Below are 21,312 nucleotides of genomic sequence, written 5' to 3' on the forward strand. Positions count from 1 at the left end.
AGGGGAGATTCAGACAGTTGTTTGTGAACGGCGGCGGCGGCTGCAGGAGACACGTGAACTGAGTATTTTCATGTTCTCTGATTCATTTCTAGCGCGACAGATTTTTCTGTCACGTGGTCTAATCCTGCGAGAATAGACAGGACGCAATCTGTGGACCTGAAAACGATCAGATTTAAATCCTGGATTAAAGGTCAAACAAGCAGACCACACGATGGGGGACCGGCGGGGTCTAAAGCTGAGCAGCAGAGCAGCAGCTCTGATCGCTGACCTGCTGCTCAGGTGGGGTCGCGGCCTGCTCCTCCTCCTTCTCGTCCGCGCTCCCGCTGCCGTCCAGGTCGGAGTCCCGGCTCGGCCTGCCGGCCGCTCCTCGCTGGTGGAGCTGGCCGAGGTGGCTGCTGCTGGTCAGGGCGGTCTCGGCGGCCGCGGTGGAGGTGTAGTGGTCGTCAGCGATGGTGATTTCTTCGTTCTCCTCAGCCTCCAGCTGGCTCTGGTTGAAGCGCAGCGCCCCCTTGAGGATGTCTTTGATCTGACAGGAACGGAAAATAAAGATGACAGACGAGGTGATTCACAGGCGGATTTCACAGACGGTCGTGCGTGTTTTGTATCTGAAGTATCAGTGGAGAATCAACCTGTTTGAGCCCAGCCAGCGACACCAAGACTTCATCCTCCTTCTCCAGGTGTTCTTGAAGAATAACGTCTTGGATTTTACCTGTTGGCAAATGTACTCGTCACTCACAACTGTCTACAGCAGCAGCATTTTTCCCAGCCTCTTTTCTCTGTAGCCCCCCCCACCAGATAGCTTTTGGAAAGGCTGTGGACCCCCTCACCGATTTCCAATTAGAGTGAAACGGCAGGCCTGAGGGCACGCTCACTGTCAGGAACATTCCATAAGATGAACGGAGGCAGTTTCCCAGGTCTAAAGACTTCGATATTAGCCCCTAACCTTCTGCATTCTCAGTGCCAGACTTCAGCTTAAGAGCCACATGGGAGTCTGCAACCTTTATGACTAAAAGAGCTGCTTCAGCCGTCTTTATACCAAAAGAAACTCGTCTGGAGATGCAATATTTAACCTTTAGATTAAGGATGGCATGTCTGGTGCTCCATAACTACAATTTGGAACAATGAACATTGTTTTTGTAGCCCTTTGAGCAATTTTAATTTGTTTTTTCAAACCATTGTTATCCAGAAGAATCCTTAATTTGTACAATGTACAAAAAAAAAAATTTAATCTAGAGCTGCAGGTTGCAGACACCTGGTTCATTATCATTTAGCAAATAAACTCATTTGGAATCAGCTGGCGCAGCTTATTGTCTTAAACTACAATACTGTCTCTGTTTTCTGTCTTTAGCCATTTTGTCCACTTCTTCTTTTATACCGACAAGGCTCTGCAGGTGAAGGCAGAGAGCCTCCTCTCAGAAACCAGCACTCCAACCACTACTCCACCGTGCAGTAGCAATCAAAATACAACTAAAATATCCAGACTGCACTTTCATATTAACTGTGCCCACTTGGACCTACGTACAAAAATTAAGATAATAGACAAGGGAGATTACACCAGTAATTCACGTGCAATAAAGTTAACACAGCACAGTTAACAAGAACCATCCTAGTTAAATTAATATCAGAGCTGTAATTTAAGCTCAATACAGTATTTGGATGAAAATTCTGGATGAATTTACTACAGAAAAGTCCAAATCTTGCCTAAACGGAGCAGCACTTTACTTTATTTTCCGTATATGTCAGTCTAATGCCTGGGATGGTTAGAATGATCTGCAGCCGCACTCACAGATGTGTGTGTTCATCATCTTGGCACAGTACTTGCTCATGGCCTCCAGGTCGTTGATCTGGCCCTGCAGGAAGGATACCTGCGCTTCCAGGTCCTCGTCCTGCTGACACAGCACACGCATGCACATGAATCAGGGGATGATTTGAAAGAGAAGGGGACCGGGAAAGATCGAGGCCGGAGCTGTGAGGAACGAGGGACGTGAGACAAACTGACAGGCGAGACGGGCGGCGCGCATCAACCCGGCAGGGTGAAAATAACAAAGGTCACCGGAACAGACGTTGGGGTCGAACAGCTCACCGTCTCTTTCTTGCCCATGGTCTTGCTGTGGGAGCGGGAGCGAGTGATGTTGAAGAAAGACTCTTTCTTGGTGGCGGACAGAGGCGGGGAGGAGGCGCTGACGTCACTCCCTCTGGAGAGGGGAAGAGGCGGGGAGGCGGCGGCGGACTGACCTCGCCCGCCAGGGAGACTTTCGATGCTCGGGGACGAGCTGACTGTCCGGGAGCTTTGGCCTGAGAGACGCAGAAAGAAGGCAAGGAGGAGAAAGGACAGAGGACAAACCATTGGTGACATTATGAAGCCAGAAAAGTCTCTGCACTCTGACCGTGTTAGTATTTTCAGCAATAAATGCGAAACCAAAATTACTTAACAGAGTGCAAATTATAAGATGTAGTAATATCAGGACTGCAGAACAGCAACCAGAATCTCATCATTAACTGTCAATCATGCACATATATTAGCATTTCAATAATTCACTGATCTGAAGTCCACTGAATTTGCCAGGTAATTTACTCTCTGCCTAATTTGTCTGAAAATACCAAATTAATGACAAAATATCCTAAGTGAATTAACATTTTCTGTAAAACTTTCAATTTTCCACACATCAATTAGCCTGTCTTTCCTTTTTTTTTTTTTTCATCCCTGAATTTAGCCACTCTACCCACAATCTGTTTAAAGTAATGTCAAGATGTGCAGCAGTCTGCAGCCCAGAGAGCTGCAGCAGGAGCTCTGACCGGCCAGCTGTTAAGTGTTGGCAGCAGTCGGGAGGAAAGTCAGACTGAGGGCTCCTGCTGCTGCTGCTGCACGGTGAAGGATGTTCATTAATGCATCGTTTAAATGCAAATGTGATTAATCGGTTCATAAAAGGTTTTTTTTTTTTTTTTTTTTTGCGTTCATCAACCGGCCGTAAATCTGTTGATCAATAGATCTGTTAGGAACACACAAGACGGATCAACATCTACAGAGGCGAATAAAAGCACCACAAGCTCTCTCCTCTACAAGAAGCAGGACTGACAGCAGAGGTCAAAAAACATCTATACGTTCATGCCATCATGTCTGATGCGGCGGGCTGTCATCTCCCCCTGCTGGCCATTTGCGGGTATGACACGCTTCAGATACTCCCGACGAGCATGAACAGATGTACACACACCGGACGACACGCTTGGCGCCCCGACATGCAGCGGCAGGGACAGAAGTAAGGTCGGACGGGGTTGTGAGGGGGCGCATGTCACACAAGCGGTTGCCATGACAGCAGTTACCTTGTGTGTCAGTGTGAGTCTGGGCTGGGAGAGAGACCTGAGACGCGCCACCTGAAACTCCATCTGACAGACAGGAGAGTCAAAGCTGACGCCGCCACGTCCAAACACAACCAGGGAAGTGACATCAACGTGAAACTGGACGTGCGGGTGATTCCTCAACTCAAATGAACATTAGAAGCTGGTGGTTCTGCAATAAATTTGGTGCACGTTTGTTGCTGGGTTTTATTTTTTTCCCCCCTCCCACGCACTCACCTTTGCTGAGCTGAACAGGCATGCTTTCAGACTTCAGTAGACGGTAGTGCTGAGTCTGGGCCTGGACCTGGACCTGAGCCTGGGCCTGAGCCTGGGTCTGGGTCTGCGCCGGGGCGGGGGGGTCGGCCAGCGGGTGCTGCAGGACGGGCGCCGGTGCCGAAGCAGGGGACGTGGACGAGGAGGATGAGGAGGAGGAGTGGACCTCGCTGTTGATGGGCGAGATGCCGCTGGACGCCCCCGACATGGCCGGAGCGATCAGCTTCCTGCCGAAGTTCAGCAGGCTGCTGGAGACCTTGTTGATGTTCAGAGGAGCTGCTTTTGTACTCGAAGGGGTTCTGCAGGAAGGGAAAGAGAAGTAGCTGAGAAAACATGTCAGATGTATGGTTTTTGTAAAACAGCACTACACTTGACTTACTCAGCAGCTTCTTTGATATATATAAAATATATGTTAAGCTTTTCTGAAATATTCCAAAACATGCATTTTTTTGTTACTTTCTTTAACAGATTAGAAATTGAAATTAGTCACTTGGAATAATCTCAACATTTTCAATTTGTAAAGAAATAATGACATTTTGAAGTCTATATTTAGGATCCAGTGTTACGAATCTGAAGCAAGTAAAGACTTTAATATTAACATTAATGAGTCTAAACAACCAATGATTGGATGATAAAGTGAGGTTTGATAGCTGGGTGAGGCTTTTTAATGGTAATAATCATCATATGATGTTTATTCTTGGCATTCGACTTAATTAAAAACCAGAACAGATAATAACCACATGGGTTTTTTTCTCGGTATAATAAGACATTCACAATAATAATAATAAAAAAAAATCCTTTCACTGTTGAGGGCAGCAAATCTCAAGTGAGTTCTACTTTTGTTTATTTAAAGGTTCTCAGTGGTGTTTTCAGATCTATTTGTACAAAGACGCTGTCTTTTTATGGGCGAGTCCTAAATCCACACTTCCGCACAGCCTCTGTCAAAGTTTTGATCCGGTCTGATTAATCTACAGGTGGCTGTGTGTGCAGAGATGCGCAGCACTGTGCTAACAGATATAGAAGAGGAACGTCTTCAGAGGCGGCAGACGAGGAAACAATCTGAGCCCGCCGCTCGGCGGGGAAGCAAATCAAAGTCAGTTTTAATGTTGAGGAGGAGGCGCTTCAAGAATGCCTGCGAGTGTGTGGGGAAAAATATGTTTTGGAGTGACATACCTGCAAGACACTGAAAACTGAACCGATAATTGTGTCTGTCAAACCAGCTGTGGGTCGCTTCGTCAGACTCGTCAAGGCATGCAAAGCAACACCGTATGAAATGTATTCTATGCTTCAAGAATTCTGAGCATCACCTGTATTTTCAGTTTACATAATTTCCAGTACTTTTTTTTTTTTACGAAACTTTTTGTTCTTCTTCCTGAAGGGATTTATTTTATATTCAAATTAAATCATCACCTAAACAATGTTAGGAAAAGCATAATTCACTCATGGTCATTGGTGTTCTTTGGTGAAGATGCACTGTATCAGTGATTATCGTATCGATTCGTACCGTGTCTTGTTCATGAGGTCAGCTCCCCTTGTTTTGTAATAATCCAGGTTCTGCTGGAACTGGTAGTTCACAGGGCGAGGATTGTTCTGCAAGAGAAAGAACACACACACACACACACACACCTTAAAAAAAAAAAAAAAAAAAGACTTGTGCATGACAAATAACAAGAAAGTAAACAAATCAAGCGACCATCTGTGCCCATGCATGAATATGTAGACAAACAAGTGCATTTATGAATCAGAACTTATGATCGAGCCTCCATCCCGCCTCCTCTCTCTCCCCCAGTGATTTGGGACGACGCCCCCTCAGGTGTAAATATGAAGGGGAAGCGGTGTGACATGGCCGTTCACCGGGGGGCAGCGCTGTCACGTCGGATCAGCGCTCTCCTGGATTTTGATCCCAGGAGAGCGGCGGACAGGAGAGCGGTGAGTCGCTGTGTTTGGGCGTACAGGTCAGTGAGTTTGGACGACGTGACTCGGGATTATTTGTACCAGGACGGTGAGGTGTTCGCCAACGTCAAAGAAGAACCAGGCTGAACTTAAACTCACAAAGAGACGGCACTTCTGTTTAAAGACAGGGAGCATACGAACCCTCTACAAGTGGAATAATAAGGCCTCCTACAGAGTGATTGCAAAAGATGAAGTAGTACGGGAAATTTATGCTGATTGCTCGCAATTCATAGCAATTATTCACATCTAGAACAATATTTGTGCACAAAAAGATACTTTTACATTAAAAACACGCTTATAACGTTTCATCTTGTTCTGGTTTCACTCTCACTGCCCTAAAAACAGCAACATCAGTACAGGAGGAAGCAGCTTCAACTGTCACAAAGTGTTTAGGAAGTCAGTGTTTAATTTTCATAATCAAAAAGAATTTTTCCACATGGGACTATTTTCAAATTTTCAAACAGGAAGCAAAAAGTCAGAAATACAGACACTTGCCCAACTTTTATGTAACATTAAGAAAAAAAAGTTTGAAGTTAAGGCCATAAATTAAAACACAAAGCGTTATTGTTTTCATGCTTTCAATCGGTTTTAGAGTCACACCATGTAAATAAATTTAGGCAGACACGCTACAGTCGTTGAGCACATAAGCAGAAGCACTCTTCGGTACAGTTAAAAAGAAACTAATGGAGCTGATTGGATTTATTGGGCCACAGATCACAGGAGAAGCTGTTTCAGCAAGCAAATGGATGTAGTGACCGACTGGTCAACCATCGTTTTTTAAAATTAACATCAAACTGGTCCAAATACCTTATAATTAACAACTACGGAGTGTCTATATCCCATTTTTCCTCCACTCCTCTTGAAATATATTTTTCATTTATAATTTTTGAGAAGAAATCATGATAGAAAAAAATGTAAAAAAAATGCAATTGAAACCATTTCATATGATGAAATAGGATTCGATTCAAAATCATACGTGGAGCAATGGTGTCGATTGTTGCAGGAAACTAATGCTCACACACTTGGAAAAACCCTCGTCAATGCTTCAAGGCTCAAATTCAAATACTGCAGCCCAGAGGCGACTGTGTGTTTCACTTCTGCAAATCGACTTCCTGCGCAAGAAAATGACACATTTTCTGAGTGTTGGTCCTTTGTAGTATTTACTACGTGAATTAGTTAATGAAACTCCAGTCAGTCATTTTTTTCCCCCTCTCATTTTCATTTCTTCCTTTCTCTTCTCTATTTCCTTGTGACTCCATTAACTTGTGACCAGTTACAGATAATGAAAGTGCAAACTAAAACTACGCGACAGCAGCAACACTCGCTTCACTCTATAACACAACAGGACATGGAATCCACACCCTGTTTAGCCCAATTAATTAGGTTGGTATAATTGTAGCTTACTTTGGGATCTCGGAGGAATAGAGCCTTCTGCAGCAGAGCGTTAATGTCTCCAATCGGAGGGTAGTGCATTAGCAGGCCCAGGCAGGTCTGGAAGTTACTAGCAATGACTGGAAAGAAAACAAAAAACAGACAAAATGAATCAATTTTCGAGGATCAAACTGGCTTCATGCTGGAATCAGACTCTAAAGACTTCTCTCTGTTGAACACTTTCAGACACAGTTCTGAATATTGAAAATATTAATAAAAATCATGGCCGAGTCTAGCACAGTGCGTGTTCAGCTCTGACATTCAGCTTCTTCTGAAGACAAATTCCTTCAACTGCAGCAACCAAATGCAATCGTTTTTTTTGTTTTAGTGCCTAACTTCATTATTTAATCTTATCTGAAAAATGTGTTTCTGGAGGGACTGACTTTTCCAGCCCTACCAGTTGGGTACAATCCTGATCTTGGATGATCAGTGTCCTTCGTGTTTTTGACATCTGAATCTAACGAGTGATCTTCAAAAAGCGTAGCTCGGGGAGCTTTCTGAAACATACAGGATTGTGGCACCGCGGTTTCAGGCAACCAAGTTTTACCCACAATTCAACTCATCAGCACGGCAGAAACGATGAACTGTAGTTTAATCAAAACAATAAGGCTCCATCAGATTAAATGAAGCATAAAGTAAATCACATTCTTCCAGTTAAGCGTCTGTCTTATCAGATTACATGCAACAAAGACAACGCATGGTATTATTGGGATATTTAAGTGATCAATGGAGCGTACGAGCGTCTCGGATGTAGAGCAGCATGGCCACAAAGATGTAGTCCACCAGATCCAGGGTGATGCTGTCTGCAAACAAAGCGTCCCACACCACCAGCAGGTCTTGGAGGGGGAATTCGCGGCCGAACAGCAGGCGGACCCACCGGCTGAAGAGGGAAACAAACAAGGTGAAGCTGGATTCGAGCGCGGCTGCAGGTCAGATAAACGTCAGACCGACAGAGGGAGTCAACACTGACATGCCGTAGATTTGCGGGGCAATCTCGAGCCGGTTGAGGTGCATATGTAGCTCGATGTCGTGCTTCTTCACCAGCTGGTCCTGGATACGGTTGACTTTGGTAACTATGGCAACAGAGGGACCCGAGTCCTGGGGCCGAGCAAACGGGATGCTGGTCAACATTTCTTCTTTACCCTGGGGGGGGCGGGGGGAGATTATTGCATAAGCAGCCTGTCATTATGTAAATATCAATGTGCAGCATCTGTGTCCCCCTCGCTGATAAAACGTTCCCCACTAATGTTGACAAAGAATGATTTGAGGGAATTATTTCTGGGAACGCGTGTGGTTATCTGAGTCCGAACTAAATTTCCTCTCAAAATCTGCAGGTTTACGCAGTTTAGATAACAAGCATTTGATGACAAACCATTTCTCGGTGCGGTCTTGAAAAGGTAGCGCTGAGTAATTACCTTTCTATACTGTTGTCTTTATTGCGAGTGGCAGACTTTAACTTTCACGCCGGGTTTAAATTGCCTACAGGAGACCAAGGGGGATTCATAAGAAACAATGCGGCATGTAATCCAATTTTATTTCCTTGCCTCACTGTTTACTGTCCTACTGCTGCAGCCATGGCAGTGCTGAATTAAGTTACTGCTGGCACAAACACTTCCCGCTGCTGCTCGTTCACGTTAAAAACACCTAATAGTCAGGACACGAGGCGGCTTTTCACCGAGTGGTGATGCAGTCACAAGAAAAACGTTGGGACTCGTATGGCTCTGCGTCATGAGGGTCTGGAGGGTTTTAAAGTCTCCCAGTTTGAAGACAAAACCAGGAGTCTAATAGAAAAATGAGTGGCTTCTAACTGCTGATCATAACAGCAGTAGTAGGCCCGAATGTGACAGTTCAAAAAACTCTAGACCATCTTGTTATCGGTGCTTCCATCACGGGCATCAGCAAGATATATAAGCACTTTGCATGGCATCTGTCATCACCGATGTGTGACTGTAAATGGAAAATCTGTGCATGAGTAAGTAAAACACCCCTAGATTGCCAAAAGTGTGTTATAAATGTGTAGTGACGGGCTGCTTGCAGCTAACATTCAGTCATATAGATAAATGTTGCAATCATTTTTCACAGAATGCTCCTCTGTTGGGTTTCCGAGAGAAGTTGCACAATGTGTGTTTGCTATAGTATTAAAATGCACGGGCTGTTGCCATGGCAACCAATCCTGCTATCAAATACAGCTGGAGTGAAGGCTTCAAGATTGCAACGGAGTGTTAATATATCATGGCTTTGTGACAGCACAATGGGCCAATATTCTGGCAAAACGGCGCTATCAATTTCGAGGTTAAAGCCGCTTTTTATTCATCCGACTGACCTTCCTCACTTCCCTCTCGTAGCTGGAGAACCACGGCTCTGCTGTCTCCATCAGCTGCGAGAACATGGCACTGCAGACAGAGGTGAGAAAAGGAAACACTCAGAGAGGCACGAGGTGTTTGATAGAATTTCTTTAAATAGTAGCGTACTCACTAGGCATCGTGCTCAAGGTACACTGGGTTCAACAGACATTTCATCTCCTCACTGTTGAGCGAATAAAACCAAACAGATGTGAGGATAAAGGCAGAACGGCACTGAAGCAGGTGCAGGTCGACAGGTTGTTAATGGCGTCTAAAAGGTTAACCAAACGGGTTTCTTTGTACGGACAAACAGACCTGGGGCTGGCCGTCTCGCTGGCGTGCTGGAAGGCTTGATGGTCACAGTGCAGCACAAACACGATCGGAGCCAGCAGCTCATGCATCCCCTGCAGACAGACAGGACCGGACCGGGGTGGCAGGAGCGGAAGACGTTTAAGGGCAGGAAGGAGTGAGAGAAAATATGGTTCATTTGTGGTCAGTCTCCACTTAATAGTGATGCACGAGATGCATAATCGACGATGACAGGTTTAATTTAGATATTGTTAGCTACTGCTCGACCATGTGTCACTTCCAGTTTGCAAAATAGATGCTGCACTGGCCATCTTTTCATTCACTGGCACCTGTTACAGACACCCACAGCGACGAGGTTACAAAGGCATTTTGTTGTTCTGTCAACACCATCGGGTAATGTGACATCCCCTCACACAAATTCACACACATCAACACCTGGATTACAGAGGGAACGTGTGTTTTTTTTCTTGATTTATGAAGCGGCTGCAATCATACCTGCTTGTATAGTAGCTGTTCATTTTCTCTGGCATAACAGAAGAGGATGTCGGTCAGCTTGGTCCTCACGTCCTCGTCCTGGAAGTAACGGATCTCAGGGAATCTGATGGGGGGGGGGGAAGAGAAAGAGCACATGGAGCATGCACGATGTGGATGAAAGGGAGGATGAACAGAGTGACGGAGATACGCACGTTCTCAATACGTCCTGCTTGATCATCCCCTTCAGCTCTTTATCCTGGAAAAATTTGTTCCACAGGCTCTGGACAGAGAGAGAGAAAATAAAAGCAGTGAGAACATTTGGGTGGAAAGGATGACTGTGATACAACATCAACAAACACAACCTGGAGTACAAACTCCAAATCCTCAGTGTCATGGTATATCTAAAAGCACTGGGGAGATAAATGGACTCACTTGAGTCTGCCTCTCATTTGAAAGGTTACATCAGCCTTTAACTGATTAGTGGAAATCTTTTCATAAAACTTGATTCACGGCTCATCTGCAGACAGACTTTTATGAATCCACGCTCCGCCGACCAGCTGTTTGACGACTGCGAGGCCTGACTAAAAAGTCTATTAACTCGGTTTTATTAACAAGAAGGGCATTAGCTGAACACAGAATCTGTCTCCCTTTGTAATTAGCAGGAAATTAAAAATCCAATTCTGGAATCACACCTGGATCATTTAAAAAAAAAAAAAAAAACAAAGCATACAAGCTAAACAAACAAAAAACTAGAAAACTATTGTGCAATGAAAAAACTACATGAAATAAGTTCCTGAATATTGTCTCTATGTACTATTATTTCAACACATTTGAAAAACTCCAGCTTACCTGAAAACTGAGCCCAATTATTAACAATAATTATCGATTATCAATGTCTTCTCTTCCAGAAATACCCCTCCATCAGCTCATGAGCAGCTCCACACTCACCCCCTCATCCTGAGACAGCGGGTTATTGACCACCAGGTCCTGCTGGCCTGCAGCCTTACGGGGGTTCGTGATGTGCTGCAAACAAAAAAAGAACACCGCCATCAGTGAGAGCTGCAAATCTCTCATTAAAGAGAAGCGAACACAATTAGCTTCTGATCACAATATATAGGAGAAATAAGCTGCTCGATCACTTCCCCGTCACAATGCAGACGGCGGCCACAGAGGGGCGCTCTCACCGTCTCTTTGATTTTCTCATACTGGGCCCGGAGCTCCTTGGTCTTGTTGATCCACTGGTTCTTATCCTCTGGAAGAGCCTCCAGATACAGCTGCAGACACACGGAGCGCAGGTCACTTCATGATACTGCAACAGGAATTCGTCCTTTTTCTTCATTTTCAATTTGTTTTGAATAGATACCACAAACACACAAATAACTCTGAGCTGCATTTCCACCCGAAAAGGCGGAGCGAGCTGCCAGTGATGCACTCTTGTCTGCGGCAGGGAATTGGCCAAAGCCCCTTTAATCAAACTGGATAGAGGAGCCTGATCCATTTGGCAGGTACCTTCCAGCATACGCTCCGAAAGCGGCTGCTCCTCAGCCGACCGCTGATGCCCGCCTGCCGGATCCTGGCCAGGTAATTACTGTTGAGGAACAAGTCGTCCCATTCTTTCCTGCGCAGGAGAGGGGGGAGGCAGAGGGCGAGAAGATTTATGAGCTTCTCCACCCCAAATTGGGTAGGGTGCTCCATCTGATGTGTCATCCAGAGGTAACGCTGGAGCACAATCAGTTTATGATGTACAAAACGCAGGAGGAGCTCACCTGTACGAGAGGAAGGTTGACTGGGCGTACGCGCTGCTGTCAAGCGATCCCCCTGACAAGACACACAACCACGAGGTGGAGACGCACACCACGGGAAAGAGAGTCAGCTTGGATGCGAATAAAACTTCACAGCTTGCGAATGTGAGCCCATAACCAAAAGTATACCTTTACTGTCGACCATAAAAAGAAACTGATTGTTTTACAGAGTCCAAATGACCCATCGGTTATTTGTTTTTATTAAACAGGCGACGCAGCCAAGCAGAAGAGGACTAGGAGCAGTGAAAGTGATGACAGAAAGTAAAGCATCGTACTCCTCTTCCTCCTTATTGACAGTAATAAGTCTAATTTGGCCTGCAGGTGAACGCGCGCTGCAGTCGGAGAGCTGTCTATCAACATTAGCAGCAGGAGAGGATCACTCCACAGGGACGCTCAGGATGAATATTCATCAGTTCCACAACATGCCATCCCCCAACATTTCCCCTCTCTCATGCGCATATGTAAACATAAAAACGCCCTGAGCCCTCGGGGGCCGCGGCTCGCCAAGTTTGTGACTCAATGAAATGTGCGTTTATTACCTCTTTCATGAACTTCTGCTTTTCATGACCGACTAACTCTGGGCCTGTATCTATCTGGCTTCTGTCAGTATGCCCATCACTGTACACAGATTTTTACCTTCATATATCTAAAACTAATCTAAAACTATATTAGACAGAAGTACATGAACTAAATTTTGTCAAGTTGTTAAACCCTGTCCTGATGAGATGCTTTATGTTACTTTTAAAATGAATTCATATATTTTTAACCATCCCTCTTCACCTGCAACAATATCTATGAATTTTTGGATGTCTTAAAGATTAAAGAATCAGTTTGATACATGCAGTCCAGAGAGAGTTTCTGTGTAATGTTTTTTATAACAGTGTGAGCATCTCCTCAACACACCACACTAAAGAAACTGGTGAACGGTGCCCAAGAGAGGCTTGCAGATGTTAAAGCATTCCAGACATCTTAAAAAACACTGATGGCTCGGACCCTTTTGAGTAACGTCCATTTTTCAATTTTAGGATTATTTTGTTGTCTAGTTTCACTAAAAATTACAGAAAACCTGTTTAGTTGTTCTCAAGCTTCCCTTTGTGAAGAACACAACTTTGAAAGGAGTATATTTAAAGCGCCATTTCCTGGTATGATTGAACATATATAAAACATCACAGCCAGACGTTATGCTGAAATCGTCTCAGATCACACTTATTCTGCATCTCACACAACTGTAGTTCATCACTATATATGCTGCAGCAGTGTTGCTGTTGTTGTTGCTTAAAAGAGCTGTTCTTGTTCTGTCATATGAATAACTGACATTTTAACCGCCGATTCTATTCTGCTGAAAACAGCCCGACGACTGAATGTTTAAATTAGTCCACATGTTGAAACTTGTCACGGGAGAGATGACGTACTGCTGCGGTTCTTGTTGAAGTTGTGCAGCGGGTCGAAGCCCGTCTCCTGCTGCTGCTGCTCGTCGGCCTGGAGCGGGTGACGAGTCTCAAAATTGGGGTGCTGCATGACCACGACCCAGCTGGCCCTGGAGGGCGTGACAGAAAAGACGACATGACACGGTAAATAACTCAGAGAGACTTTCAATCACGAGATTCAGATGAAGCAGAACATTTTCTGGTTCTATGAGCTCCCAGGTATTCATAGATGCATTGAAGTTTATTGGTGCACTTTCTTGAAGAGGGGTTTCACTTCCCAGCGGACACTTGACCTCTGACCTTCACTGTGTGACAGTGTTTGCAGAGAAACGGGACAAACACACGGGACACTCCCAGACCAGTTAAATCACTGCACTTACCGTCACAGCCGCGCGACTCTCCTCAGTCAAAACTCAGAAGCAAAGGGTGTTTCTGCCAGAGGAAAGGAGAATAAAATTTTAACACCTCTTCCATAAAAACAAGGCTGTTTAAGGGTCAAAAAATATTGGCGCAATAAACGTCAGCAGACACAGGACAGAGAAGTAAAAAAGGTCATTACTGAAACATGGAGCACTTAAATGGCGTCAAACACAAGCAGCAAAACACACCAAACTACATTATTCAAACTATACCATGTACATTCTGCCTTTATAAGACAAAAAACAAAGGAACAATTTACAAATATGAATCGTTTTTGACGACATAAGTATCACCATACATCGTCAATTTATAAAGAAATATCCTGCAAAGTTTTCTAATATTGACCAAAATACTTCACATTTTTACATTTCTGATTAAAAATAACCTCTAATAATCTTCCTCAGGAGTCCTTCAGGATTATTTACATTGTTGTAAACTACTATAACAATTAATAATGGCCAATGATGTAAGTTTTGCCTTTTTCAACATAGTAACTTGCCAATAACGTAATCGGATATGTGAGCCATTATTATAACATTTTATCAATAAATATTATGTTGGCTTTAAAAAATACTTTCAAAATCTTCTAACTTCAGTCAGTAATGCACTAATACATACATATACCGTTTTTTGTGGGTTTTGTGCAGTTTAAAATATGTGCCATTGACCTCCTGAACTACTGACTGCCTCATCATCAGACCGCAGTGTGAGAAGTTTCACATCTGGGATGAGGAGGTTCGCAGCACAGGAGTCCCTCAGGGTGTCCGTTCTCTCTCTACACATCGGACTTCGGCCACAGCTCAGACAGCTGCCACACCTCCAGGAGTCCTCTGATGACAAAGCCAATCGCTGGACGTGTTTCAGAAGGGAACAGTATGGAAACCACCGCCTCCTTTGGAGAGGCTGCAGCCTCCATCCAGGACTGAGCTGCCGCAGCTCATTCATAACATTCAAAATAAAACCGGGTAACACTGCAACAGAATCCACTGTCAATTATTCTAAATGTGTACTTTTATTGTAAAGTTTTATTGCCATTTTCTTGTTAGCAATTCATAATCCTTTCATATAATATTTAACACTTAGATATTGGAAAAGATTTTATATTTAATATCTATCATTTTTTAATTTCTTTATATCTCTGTGCAATGTGGAGCTTCTGTCATAAGCGAGTTTCCCCTTTGCGGGACGAATAAAGCGTTATCTTGTTCAAGAACAGTATTTTCAAATTAGAAGCTCTTTAGATACTATGGTGTTCTGTTAATAGCTCATAAAATTGTATATAACAGATAATTCTACATCCCAGAATCCCATTTTTTTGTCTTTATTTTAATACTACTTTCAAATTGCTCATCAGTAGAGAAGACGACATTTTCCAATAATGATCTAAACGTCTGATTCATTCAACAAAACAGTCAGAATCATCTGTAGAAATGACTTCAAAAACAAAACATAAGCAACAGTCTGGGTTAAAAAGGTTTTTTTTTTTCCTGCAGTGATCAAACGGTGGGCTACGGTGCAGGATATTCTCCTGTTGCCTTTATCACAACTTCGCAGCATAACATAAAACACTGACAGCGATTATATTTAGTGAAGAATGGCTGAAATTAACCAGAGGCACTTGAGCTGCCTGATGTTCCTCGGTGCTCCCCGTGATATATTGAACATAACTAGCAAAGCTAATGAGGTCATTAAGTAGGCAAATTATTGCATTAATTAAATATTCTGATGGCAACAGACTCCTCTTCACACAGGCCACAGTTTGTGAGGACGATTAAAGAAGTACAGTTCAGAGGAATAAATAAGACAGAGCCATTCCTCTTAGATGCGAATATATGTGGCCATCAGATATGTATGGTAATGAGATCATCAAACTGCGTGGGAAAGCGACAATGTGGGGTAAATGGATGAGTAATATGTGCTCGTGCACAGATATTATTCTGCATGGCGGCGATGGGCAATTACATCAGAGACTCAACTACAAGACAAACTCAGCAATCAATATCAAGAGAAGGGAAAAAAAAGCAATATAAAGTCAATGATTGTCACAGCTGAAAGAGTCAAATCTAATCACGTTAAACCATCAAATCAGAGCAACGCGGCTGCTTCATCGAATCAATAATATAATCAAATGGAGGGTCAGTGCTTCCACACAGGAACAGAGGGATCACCAGGCCACCTTTCATTTTTAGTTTAGGACTAAATATGATTTCATTTAGGAAATTTTTGGTTTAACTGACCGGAGGTTGCCATTGTTCTATTTTGAGAGCAGTTTTTTTTTTTTTTTAATGTGTTTTCAATGGCTTTGAACACAGTTGTGTAAACTGACCTGCAAAATGCACCAAGACTTTTTAGTTTTCACCTGAAAACACTGTGGTGTAAAGAGGGACTGATGCTCAGTTTCAGGAGACTAACCAGCCAGTCAAACATGACCGCAAGAATATTAAGCTCGGGATTGGGGAAGTTTTTATGTAGAGTTTGCATGTTCTTCCTGTGTGTCGTGAGGGTTTCTACAGGCACTGCTGTTACCTTCTACAGCCAAACATCTCAATAGTGCAAAGTGACGAAAATTTAACGCCTCAACAGATTGATCACTTCATAAAAAAACTGCATTTATACGTTTACAGCCAGAAATATCATGAAGATCCCGACCAGGTAAACCAAGAGCCAACTCCTCTCTGCCAAGCTGCGTGAAAAGCTCCAACTTTTCGCGTGAGACAATCTAGGTTAGCCAACGCTGCCTCCATTCTCTCTCTGGCTCGGGATTATTCCCCGCTTATGAATATGGTTAGCCACAGGCCAACAGAACGGCGCACGCCGGCACCGCATTACATTTTCTTCCACTTTATTAATTGTGGAAATAACACAACAAAGGCATCTCTTAAACCTATTAACCATATGAATGGAACACGGCTCCATAAATTAGCTACACACGCCGTGAAAATAGAAATTATTTCATATGCATTATGTATATGCCTGTTTTCTTGGGAAACATCTGTTCTTCTCAGAGACTAATGCTCTGCTTAAATCAGTTGGGGGTTTTCTCCCTTCTCTCATAAAAAGGACATTATCCCATTAAACAATCGGAACTAATCCACAACTATAGGGGAAAACTGAGGAATACTGTGATTAAGTGTCTCCAATAATAGTTGGATTTAGAAATAGTTAAATTCCAAGCATTACTTGAAAAGATTGGCTTGAAAGATTTAAAGTCTCCTGAGTGAGTACAAATATAAACTGTAATGATCTTGCACAGAGTGTTAATTCACATTAAAAAATTTCCCTTTCACAACGTGTCGAAAGATATTTTGAGGAGGCTTTTTTTTCCCTGCAGGCTATCAGTCACATCCAGTCCTTTGTCCCATCTTTCCCAAAATAAAATGACAGCCTAAACTTTCCAGAGAGGCCCCTTTGGAGATCTCTCACAGCTCCTTGTTCTTTGAAGAGACATGCCTTGTGTTGTGAGCGAGTGAAAGATGATGCGGTTAAAAGACTCCAGGCCTTGCCCTGTTGGAGAGGGCTGGCCTGAAGTCGGCCTCCTCCTGGCCTTTCGCTGCTCTCATTACTTCCTCCTGCAGTGGAACGCAGAGCGACACCTTAACTTTACCACATAATAATCAAGGCAAATTAGCTTCTGCATAATTTAATCCGCAGCACCTGGAGACACCTCAATAATTCAAAACACGAATCTTTCATGAAATAATCAAATCAATACATAATGAAATGCATAAATAAATCAACAGACAAATAACAGCGAGTCCATCTGTTCCGAGGCAGAAGAAGTGTTGCTGGGATTTAATAGGAAAAGACCAAGAAGTCAAAACTGCAGCCACTGAAAAACAGTTTTAAAGAGTTTTTAACTGTTTTCTCTCTCAAAGTTGGCGTGTGGGATGACACAGCTTCATGTGAGCATACGACACATGAATCCTGTTGAGTATTGCGATAAAAGAATGATTCTAGATGAAAACAAACACTTATGTTGTTAAAGTTAATTTCTTTGTGCATTGACAATACTCGTTCTCTTGCCCCTTAATTTCCACCGGTTGTATATGGGTCACATATTTGTTTTTTTGTGAACTCAGACAAACATGATGACAGATTCTCTCCTTAGTCTTCCTTGAACTTATTGTGCAGTCACACTTCAAGCTATAATTAGTCACCATAACATGCGCAACGCAGCATTTTAACTCTCACTTCCCTTCACACACACAAACAGAAGTAGTCTGGGAACAAACATCATTTAATTATGAAATTTCTCTCCTTCTCTTTTCACACCGGGCGTCATTACATTCTCCATTGTGATGAAACTATTTCTCAGCACAGACTTTCACCTCAACAAATCTAAAGAACAGATTTTAGTCAAATGCTGAGAGGAAAAACATACCACTGAAAGTAGAACAGTAGATACAAATCTAGGAGAAGCTACAATCAAATTGTTGTAGAGCACAACGGTTAAACTATTCTCCTACTGAAAGCATGTGTCTCTTAATATTACACTGATGACCACCACAGATTTTATATTTTGGGACAATACAGCAAGTGTAACCTGGTGTTTTTTTCCCTTCAATCAGTGATGTTGAAAGAGTGTGTCGGGCCTATCCTGGAGGACTCTGGGACGGTGTAGACAATCCTTGCTGACTATGGACGAAGGCAGGATATACACAGGAAAGGTTAAAAGTCCAACACAGGGACGCAATTCCCCCCCCCCCAATCTATTATTTTCTTTTTAGAGCTTGAAAACACATTTCATAACTGAATTCATTGCAAGGGCAAATGGATATAATCAACTAAGTTTAAGTGGGAAACCACTACACCAGAAGAACAGCTTGGACAATGACAGAATATTTATAAAAAACAGATTTTGATTAAAAGCATCTAATTCAGACAGTTTTGACTGCATACGATTAAAAAACATTTCTAAAAATCCAGGTCAAGCTCTACGAGGGGAGGGTCATCTTCTCACACTTAAAATTTCTGCTATATTTCATTCCTCATAGTCAAGGTTTTAAAGAATCAATCGAGTCTCCACATCCAATGTCCAATTGTAACGTATTCATGTAAATCAAACACAAAACAATCCACTTTTACGCTGTTTAAAAGGGTGAATATTCATAAAGGAGCAGTCGCTGACTCGCTGTGATCCGAGAAGTACACAGTGATTTGGTGAGTTAAACAGCCTCACACGGCTCTGCTTCAGCACACAGAGAGCTCAGCAGTCCTCACAGTCACATGCTCCGCAAGATCCTGAGAACACGCTCCAAACCTTAACCTCGGCAAAAATACCATGAACTTGCTGGGTCCTGCCTGATTCAATTACCAAAGATGAAATCTGACAGACATCTGTCTGTATGAAAGTAGAGCAGCGGTGGGTGTCCTGACAATCACAGACTTCAAGAAGTCACAAGATTATTCTGAAAGGAGGCAGTTCTTCCTCTGACCTTTACTTGGTCATTTCAGAAAGACTAATAATCACTGTTAAAAAAAAAAAAAAAAATAAAACATGTATGAAGAGCTCACAGCTGGTTGAAAAAAGACCAACTGCACATTCAGGAAGATTTTGATTTACAGACCTGAAACCAACCTCACTTTTCTGCAATAGATGCAAATATCAACACTTACATAGCAGCTGGTTTCCCCAAAATCAGTTTTGCATAAACAGGAACAAAACCAAACAGGTTTAAATCCAGGAAACATATTTTGTAGTCGAGACTCTGTACCTATCACGAAACAGTGTGTGTGTGTGTGTGTGTGTGTGTGTGTGTGTGTGTGTGTGTGTGTGTGTGTGTGTGTGTGTGTGTGTGTGTGTGTGTGTGTGTGAGTTTTAGTTTTTCCTGAATCTCTGCATGGCCCTGAACTCATCACTAACTGCTGCAGGATGGCCCAGCTTCGACTCAAACGTTTAAAGAATAAATAAAAATACCTCTCTATAGATTTGACAGCATGACAAAATCACCCAGCGGTGACAATAAAATCAATACTCACACTGCTTTTTGCAGTAAAGTGCAGAGGAGCAGCGGGATTAACAAGGAAGCGAGACGTCAACCAGCAGCAGCAGCAGCAGCAGCTAGCGCGCGTGCTAAGCTATGGCAGCTAACGAGGCTAACCACACTGAAGCAGCGAAACTAGTTGTGTGTGTGGCGTGTTGAAGACGTTAAGATATGACCCCCGAGCAGAACAACGAGCCCGGCATGTCAGCAGTAACCGAGTGGAGACACGGGCCTGTCGTTTACTTCCGACACAGCAGCTCTCGACACAAAGTTGGAGCTCAGCCGCTCACACACACGCACACACACACGTACACACACAAGGACACCAGCCCGGCCCGGCCAGCCGCAGCCAGCAGCCCCGGACCCTCGTTTTCCCGGTGAGGTACCTGTTCAGTTCACGCAGGGATCCTCATCCTGCCGTGTCGGACTCTGTGCTGGTTTGTAAACAGTAGCGGGTCAGGCGGATGTGCTGAAGACCAGCTGACTGGTCATGTGACCGAGGCTCATGATGCGGCTGTGCTGCAGTCTGCAGGTGTGCGCCCTGATCGCCCCTGGAAACATGCAGGTAAGGAGGTTCAGAACATCCAGGTAATACATTATTTGAACCATGCACTGATGGTGTAATCTGAAGCATAATAACATTAAAAAAAATCATCATAGTTGACTCATGCCCTCTTTAGAGTTTAAACCATAATTGTGCTTTTTCAGCTTTCATGGATCAACTATCCGTTGCACATCAGACAGGAACCTTCTTTGTCTCATTTTAAATCAAGTCTTAATACCTATTTCTCGTCCTTGAGCTGCTTTTTTCACACAAACCGCACATAATTTATAGCTATAATGGTACTCATAAAGACATCAAGGCCTTCACAAAGCCAGAGGTGGCTTCAGTCGACTCGATACCATCTGGAATTCTAAACAATACAGCATCAAAACTAAGATCAGGCTTTACAACAGCAATGTTAAGGTTGTTCTTTTATATGGCTCTGAGTGGTGGAGAATAACTGAAGGCTGATGCCTTTCATAACAGCTGCTGGATTAAAGATTCCAAATGTGGAAATAATGAGAAGATGTGAGATGGATATACGGTGATGGCTTGGTCATGCCCTATGGATGTCTATGGAAAAGATCCTCAAAGTTGCTGTGAGACAGACTCTAACTGAAAGGAGAAAAATAAGCCATAACCCACCAGACAAAGGACCGTGAAGAGCTGGAAGAGATGGGTGGCCATGGTGTTAAGTGAAAACCAAAGCTCAGGACAGCGTTGGGTGGCAAAATATTATTCTTGTCTTAAGTCTTTGATGCAGGAATGAAGAGGTTGAGTGATTGAGAGTGCTTATTTCATGTGTTATTTGTTGTTGTTTTTTTATGTATTTTCTAAATTACTTTAAAGAGTTGTATGCTCTTATTCTGCGTGTAGTTTGGATTGGATATATTCAGGGCAGATGTGCTTTAAAAATATCTCCTTAACATCTGTCCTTTAAGTTTGAATTACTTTAAATTAACTCATTCTAAATCATTGTAAACTTAATTATGGGACAGTCTTTAAAAGACCGTGTGG

General features: G+C 43.2%; 1 protein-coding gene across 6 annotated transcripts in view; it reads right to left on the reverse strand.

The window, feature by feature from the left end:
• Nucleotides 1–20,217, reverse strand: part of tbc1d5 (TBC1 domain family, member 5) — a 21,479-nt gene extending 1,262 nt beyond the window's left edge. Inside the window, exons 1-23 of one of the 6 annotated variants that reach the window (XM_030082269.1) lie at nucleotides 20,138–20,217; nucleotides 13,728–13,779; nucleotides 13,333–13,457; nucleotides 11,885–11,936; nucleotides 11,628–11,736; nucleotides 11,303–11,392; nucleotides 11,067–11,141; nucleotides 10,331–10,398; nucleotides 10,140–10,242; nucleotides 9,651–9,739; nucleotides 9,469–9,519; nucleotides 9,317–9,386; nucleotides 7,964–8,136; nucleotides 7,731–7,873; nucleotides 6,967–7,073; nucleotides 5,114–5,199; nucleotides 3,665–3,908; nucleotides 3,574–3,628; nucleotides 3,322–3,384; nucleotides 2,084–2,295; nucleotides 1,787–1,889; nucleotides 630–709; nucleotides 269–526 (exon numbers count right to left, since the gene is read on the reverse strand). In XM_030082269.1, the coding sequence (XP_029938129.1) occupies nucleotides 269–526; nucleotides 630–709; nucleotides 1,787–1,889; nucleotides 2,084–2,295; nucleotides 3,322–3,384; nucleotides 3,574–3,628; nucleotides 3,665–3,908; nucleotides 5,114–5,199; nucleotides 6,967–7,073; nucleotides 7,731–7,873; nucleotides 7,964–8,136; nucleotides 9,317–9,386; nucleotides 9,469–9,519; nucleotides 9,651–9,739; nucleotides 10,140–10,242; nucleotides 10,331–10,398; nucleotides 11,067–11,141; nucleotides 11,303–11,392; nucleotides 11,628–11,736; nucleotides 11,885–11,936; nucleotides 13,333–13,438 (2,337 nt within the window). In that variant the 5' untranslated portion in view covers nucleotides 13,439–13,457; nucleotides 13,728–13,779; nucleotides 20,138–20,217. Of the gene's footprint in view, nucleotides 1–268; nucleotides 527–629; nucleotides 710–1,786; nucleotides 1,890–2,083; nucleotides 2,296–3,321; nucleotides 3,385–3,573; nucleotides 3,909–5,113; nucleotides 5,200–6,966; nucleotides 7,074–7,730; nucleotides 7,874–7,963; nucleotides 8,137–9,316; nucleotides 9,387–9,468; nucleotides 9,520–9,650; nucleotides 9,740–10,139; nucleotides 10,243–10,330; nucleotides 10,399–11,066; nucleotides 11,142–11,302; nucleotides 11,393–11,627; nucleotides 11,737–11,884; nucleotides 11,937–13,332; nucleotides 13,458–13,727; nucleotides 13,780–20,137 lie in introns of all 6 variants that reach the window. The other 5 variants (XM_030082271.1, XM_030082268.1, XM_030082267.1 and 2 more) reach the window with 5 other exon arrangements.
• Nucleotides 20,218–21,312: the final 1,095 nt, after the last annotated feature.

Source organism: Salarias fasciatus, chromosome 22 (genome assembly GCF_902148845.1).
Source record: "Salarias fasciatus chromosome 22, fSalaFa1.1, whole genome shotgun sequence".
NCBI classification, from domain to species: domain Eukaryota; kingdom Metazoa; phylum Chordata; class Actinopteri; order Blenniiformes; family Blenniidae; genus Salarias; species Salarias fasciatus.